The sequence below is a fragment of the Helianthus annuus genome, chromosome 3 (assembly GCF_002127325.2).
Source record: "Helianthus annuus cultivar XRQ/B chromosome 3, HanXRQr2.0-SUNRISE, whole genome shotgun sequence".
Classification (NCBI taxonomy): Eukaryota; Viridiplantae; Streptophyta; class Magnoliopsida; order Asterales; family Asteraceae; genus Helianthus; species Helianthus annuus.
Window position 1 is genome coordinate 97,017,231 of NC_035435.2, and position 7,016 is coordinate 97,024,246.

The 7,016-nt window shown below is 33.8% G+C and overlaps 1 protein-coding gene and 1 long non-coding RNA gene across 2 annotated transcripts; both read right to left on the reverse strand.

Moving 5' to 3' along the window:
* Positions 1-274: 274 nt before the first annotated feature.
* Positions 275-1,534, reverse strand: LOC110931683 (histone deacetylase 8). The gene is made up of 3 exons (XM_022175068.1): positions 1,045-1,534; positions 336-406; positions 275-280 (listed from the first exon to the last, which is right to left on the reverse strand). The coding sequence occupies exons 1-3, from the start codon at positions 1,532-1,534 to the stop codon at positions 275-277; spliced, it is 567 nt and encodes a 188-aa protein (XP_022030760.1).
* Positions 1,535-5,765: 4,231 nt separating this feature from the next.
* LOC110927793 lies at positions 5,766-6,287 on the reverse strand. Its single transcript, XR_002585903.2, has 3 exons — positions 6,153-6,287; positions 5,987-6,065; positions 5,766-5,904 (listed from the first exon to the last, which is right to left on the reverse strand). It is a non-coding gene; the product is annotated as an uncharacterized LOC110927793 (long non-coding RNA).
* Positions 6,288-7,016: the final 729 nt, after the last annotated feature.

The window sequence follows — 7,016 nt, forward strand, 5'->3', positions numbered from 1 at the left end:
AATGTGTTCGTGTGACCCGTTTGTCCCATTTATTTTATTTGTTTTTTTATAATTGGCGACCTCGATCACGTCCTTTGTGGCGGGTTAAGCCTCTTTCCAAATGGGTAATATTGCACAAAGGGAAAATCCACGACCCCTGCCCCATACAGGTTCAAACGTTCTCTTATCCAACATTCACTCAATAATAAAGAATAACGAAGTCCAAACATGACATTTCCATTTCATAACAAAAGTTAATACAACAAACATGATAGTATGACATGGGTGTGGCCACTTATGCCTATTAAAGTAGATAACAATAAAATTTGACAAAAACTTGAACAAAACTTTAGTACCTTTATGTGAAGAAAGAACTCAGGCTTCAGCCTTGGATTCCATTGATCCATTGGCAATCCTTGTGCTATACCTGATCGATATGAAACAAAAAAAAATTTTTAAAACTTAAAGTTATGCTAATGTGGTAATCATTTTGTAATGATTTGTGCTTATATGCTAATTTATAAAATATCATCATCGACTTTAATAATGTGCACTTATGTGTAGGAGTGCAAACGAGCCGGGCGGCTCGCGAGCTATCGGCTCGAGAGAAAGCTCGAAATGAGCGGAGCCTTATCGAGCCCGAGCCGAGCTTGAGCCTAAAATAGAGCTCGTTTGTTTATCGAGCCCAACATTGAGCCTCGCATGTGAAGCTCGTTAGGCATGCAAAACGACCCACGAGCTTAGCTCAAGCTTTAGAAACACAACTCGAACCACGCCTAGCTCGGACCTGAGTCCGGGCTCGGCTTGTTTGCACCCCTAAACGAAACCGTACTGAAACAACTATTTTCCGTTAAGTTCACGTTTCTAATAATTTGAACGTTCAACAAAACCAAATTATCGACAGTTTTTAAGGTTTGCATTGCAAATTTTGAAACAAAATGAAATATTTATCTAGTTCATGGTCTGGTTTGGGGCTCAAGTATATCTCATTCTTATAATAGCGTTACTTTTGTAATAAAAATTAATGTGTTAACTATTCATAAAAGTTTAAAAATGAAGACATACTTACAGCACTTGAATCTTGGCCAACAACAAATACCATCATATTAGGATCAAACTTTCTAACAGCAGGGACAACGACCTCGGTCATCGCACACTTATACCCTATATCCCCTGTTGCATTTGGTAAAGGTACATTTAAATTAAACCCAAATCCCGCTCCCTCACCAAGCTCGTTTATACCTCCAGTAAGAACTTTATCAGAACGGTAAAATCCCTCTGCAGTTCCATTCCCGTAATGAACATCAATGTCAATAACCGCAACCCTTTTGCAACCCGAATCCAAAGCGTATTGAACCGCAAGACCCGCGTTGTCTAGAAAGCAATAGCCATCAGCTTGAGTAGGCTGAGCGTGATGACCCGGTGGTCTAACCAGTGCGTAACATATTTTACCGTGCCCGTCAAGTATATACTTCATTACTGAAAGTGTCGTGCCGGCAGCTAGCAGTGCAGCATTCCATGATCCGATATTCAGAAACGTTGCACTACAGATCATCTTTCCACCTTTTTTTTTTCGCTTCGATTAGGGAATCGATATATTCTGTTTCATTATTATCAGGCATATGCCGTCACACCATTTGTATCTTTATTTATATTTTGTTATATGAATTAAAAGATTACACTAAAAATTGCATAACCAATGGAAGAATCAAATATTGATTTTGCATAAACAACATAGTGTATAAGACGCACCTGAAAAAGCAGGAATTGAGCAGTTGCGGGATGCTACTAATTGATAAGCGAATCTGCATCATTTTTGGCTTTTATAAACCATGAAGTGTCCAACTGTTTATAGCAGTGGTGATCTCGGATCATAATATCACCTTGTGATCTAGTAAAACCATCAAACATTGATCACAAAGGAGTGATCTCACCTCATAAGTCATCAACCAAAACATTACAATAACCAAATTAATAACATAAGCTGACAGGAATTAAAAGACGTAAGTAAGAGATTGTGAAGGTTAACCTTACCTAAACCCATGGTTGCTTGACGATGAGTCGAAGATGGTGAAATACAGAAGCGATGAGTGACCTAGGGTTTGGTTTTGGAAATGTAACAGCAGTGGAGATAGTGATTTCCGCAGGCATGGCCTCGTGCCTCTCTATATGAAGAGTGTCGCCGGAACCTAAAACATCCGACCTTCTGGCGCCTAATCGAACCACCACCATCAAAGTCCCTTCCTCTCCTTGCTTGTTCTCGTTCCACCCATTCTCTTTCTGGCAATTTATGCCTGATTCTCTCTCTATATGTATTAATTGAGCATGAATTGAAGCAGGCTTGAAGGAACTGAACCGATTAGAAACGATCGGAGTCAGCATCTTTGCTTTAAAGAGGGATGCTGGTTAAATGTCTTAAATTTTTGGAAAATGCACAAGTTTACCCCCTCTAAAACAGCTTGTACTCTCTTGTACGTAATGCTATAAAATTTATACGTGTGTAAAATGACCAAAAGGGTAAAAACCCAGTTTCTTTAATATAGTAGTATAAATTATAGATTATTTTAATTAATATTATTTTAAGTACTGCATTTAAAACATCATAAATGTTGATTTTAAAATAGAACATGTAACTAAATTTTAGATTATATATCTTTTTGGACTGAAGTGACATGAAAATATAATATTTTTGAGAAAAATATTTATATTTTGGGGTAGAGGATCCTGTAAAAAGTGGGTCTTTTGTAAGAAGTGTAAGAAATAATCTTGGAATGACAAGTGTCCCTCCTCTTAATTAATTCAAAAGGGTAGATTAGTAATTGTATTTTTTGTCATTTAATTGATTTACAATATAACTGAAAAAAAAAACTGACTATGAGAATGTTTAGGGATTGATCACAGTTCACGTCATCTTGTTAACCTTCCGTCATCGTCTTCTCCGAACTCCGATTCAGATCATCTTCTCCGATTTGAACAAAATATATTTAGGGAGTCCAGCGATGCAGGTTAATGTGTATCATAGTGTTTTATTCTGGTGTTCTATTAAGTTGTATGGTGTTATATTCATAGAAGGTTGCTGGGGATTCCAGATAAAACACCATGACTTGAATCATGGCGTGGTGTTTTATCTGGTGACATTGTTCATGGCATAGTGTTTTAAACATCTGGAGACAAAACACCACGCCATGAACAATGTCTCCAGATAAAACACCACGGCATGAATAATGTCTCCAGATAAAACACCACACCATGAACAATGTCTCCAGATAAAACACCACGCTATGAACAATGTCTCCAGATAAAACACCACGCCATGAATAATGTCTCCTGATAAAACACCATGACTTGAATCATAGATGTTTAAAACACCACACTATGAACAAGGTCTCCTGATAAAACACCATGACTTGAATCTGGGAATGTTTTGTATTTATAAAACACTACGCCATGAACAATGTCTCCAGATAAAACACCACGCCATCAACAATGTCTCCAGATAAAACACCATGACTTGAATCTGCGATTACGTTTTAAAAATCTGGGAATGTTTTAAAGTATGAAGAAATTCGCTGATTTTTTTTTGGAGATTGATGGCGGTTACATATAATTCGCTGATCTTTAGGAGTTTGATGGGTGGTTTTGAAACGGTTACCATATTTGAAATGTTGGAAAAGTCACTATTGCCCTTCAATTTTACAAAAGCCCCTTCTAATTAAAACACAATTTACACTTTAATACCCTATTGATCTCAACCATTAGATCAAAGATCCAATGGCTTAAAACACTTCTTACACTTCTTACACTTTGGACACTTTTTACCATATCCCTACCCTATATTTTGGAATTGGAAATAAATATGTTAGCCGTTTGACCATGGTTATTTTGACCAAAGTCCACTCCTCGTTCGGCGCTTTGTGGTAGCACTACCAGTCAAAAAAAGGCCCAAAACGCCCGAGGGTACAGTGTTCCCCCGCGTTTTTAAGACGCTTTGAGAGAGGTTTGCGCCCCACCACATGTGGTCTCACAAAACTTCAATTCTATGGACGTGTGGTTTCTCAACCCTCTTCAAAAGACGTCACAGTTTTCAAATTTTTTTATTTTTATTTTTTCTTTTTCATTGTTTTAGATGGTGTAAAATAGATGTTAAATATATATATTATACTACATACACATATACATATAAATTCAATTTTGACATCTAAAAGTCAAATTGCAGGTTTTGTTCCCTTTTATAGATAAGAAAGCAGTTTATTATTTATTACTAAAATGTTGTATTAACTTTATTCTGCAACATATTCTTTATAAACTATGCTTACCTTGACATAACCTAATAGCTATATTTCCTTATTAGAAGTCTCTTATAATTAAAAATTAGTACATATTATTACCTTGCTGTTGAACACATTTACTCTATGTTTAGGGAACAATTTGATTAGGTTGCTGATATTGAATTGAATATCACACCAAATTACAATAGCAGTTTATATTGCTACTATTCACCCAAATCAAGCACCTTAAATAAGTCAGTGTTTCTCTATATTCAAAAAAACGAACTATAACTGACGATTATTAAATTGCAACAGTCAATTCAATCCAAATACTGCAATAGAAACATAAAATCTACCACAATTCGTTGGTTAATCATGTATAGTTCTTAATCGATTAGAATCAGAAAAAAGGAAATTGACTCACCGTAACTTAAAATCAGGAAGAAGGCGAACAAAGGGGCGGAGTTTTTCGAAATCAATGACTCCTGTCTTTCATTGTTATTCCTTTAATGAGGTAAGCAAGACCCCATACTACACACTACATACACATACATAAAAATTGGGTTCTATATTATTTGTATAAACACCGATTGGAAACCCTCACATTGCATTTGATGAAACCCTAATCAATATAAACACACACACTAACACTCACGAATCGAATCGAATTTATAAAAGGAAAAATTCGGGCTGTTTTTACCTCTTGCTGCTCCAAATCTTCATTACCATACATTATCTTCATCTTAGAGATATAGATATTGCACTTAAAGGTCTCAACCATCAAAATACGATCCAAGGGCTAAAAAGTGGTTCCTAATTATGCAATGGTTATCATTTGAACCTTATTCCATGAGACTTGAGGTAAGATGCAAAGAGCATTCTTTTGAGTTTTAAACCATCTGTAATTAAGTTCATTATTTAATCATTATTGTTGCAATTATTAGGTATTATAGATAATAATACCCCATGAAATTACCTTTTAGTAATTTTCGTTTCTAATTGGTTAGCATCTTTTAAGTGTTAAAACCATTTATAGTTATAATTAAATTCATAATAACATTGATTAAGTTTTTTTATATTTAATTATTATTATTATTATTATTATTATTATTATTATTATTATTATTATTATTATTTTTATTTTTATTTCATATGATGTTCATCAACTATCTGATAAAATTGCAAAAAAGGTTGTAACCTTATTTGTATGATGTTTAGCAATTACTAAACCAAATAATAATGACTTAATTATAAAATTCAATCAAGTAATCGGTTACGGAGAACTTGAAATGGAAAAGCAATGTAAATATGAGGAAGGTGATGATGTTCAACTAAGTCAAATGATTTAATTCTTTATCAAGTATTTAACAATACTTAATTTATAAAGTTATCAATTTAATTGTATTTATCAATTTATACTCATGTAGAAAGACTAATTCCCTTTACTAACTTCATTGAGTTGTTGTACTATAAGCATAATATGTTGCAATTATTTAAATTTGATTGGAACCCTTGTGAAATGCTTTATACGATGGTATAGATAAACGCAATCAATTTAAATCTTTTGCGCGGGTTGAAAACATCCGAGCCCTTAAAGTTTGCTGCCCAATCCTGTCAAACAATACCTCCTCAAATATTTCCTCTGCATCTATATTGCCTATATATAGTATCAATTAAATCACAAAAAAGGCATCATATGTTTAAAAAAATAGTAAAGTAGAAATTAAAAAAGGAAATACCAATAGGCCAAATAAATGTCTATCTCCAAATGAATAACTTTTCTCGTACCCACCCTTTTACACCTCCATATACATGAAGCTCCAAAAGGAAGAAGACTATAAATTTATGAACAATTAAACAATACATTGGTAAATGGTTCCAGATACTATAGTCATGCAAGGGTACCTTGATGAAGTATGAAGTGTCTGTCTTTTTGTATCCAATAACCTGTGTGTATACTTTATATGTAATATAAAATCATAATTTGAAAAAAAAAAAACCACTAAATCACCAAAAACATAATAAAACATCAATATAAACTCATAGATTATGTAAAAGAAAACTGTTATCCCATTTGAATATTTTAAGAAACAAACCAAAGTTTTTTCGAATAAATGTTGAAATGGGTATAAAAGAACACACCTTTGCACCAAGATAAATAAATTTCATATCAACTTATCTCTTTCTTATCTCTTTCTTTTCGACTCTAACTCGCACAATAGTAGACAAAGGAGTTGATGTTGAGTGAAATGGTGAATTTATAGCAATGATAGGAGATTCCTTAATCGGTCAAATTTATTACATACTAGGTTATCACCCGCGAACTTCGCGGGTAGGAAAATTTACTTTATATTAATCAAACTATATCAGAAAGTTGTTTTATAATTGTTTTGAATTGAAAGTTGTAGTCATTAGGGTTGCGAACAAACTTGTTTTATAATTGTTTTGAATTGAAAGTTGTAGTCGTTAGGGTTGTGAGTAAGGTTAGAAACTTTGGGCAAGAACCGAAGCCAGAAATTTGCCTCACTGAATGACCCACGACAAAAAAAAACTTTTATTTATTACAGATTATTAGAACTTTATTAATATTTTGTCCGTTCTTTATTATAACACTTAACATGTACAAAAAATAAAAAAAACTATAATGAATTCTCCAAGGCTTTTACACCACCATTGTCACCAACCTTTGAAACACACAAACACAATATCTTTTGATACGCACAATCACATTGGTTGAGTACCACACATATAGGCCAAACAGGTTGAAAG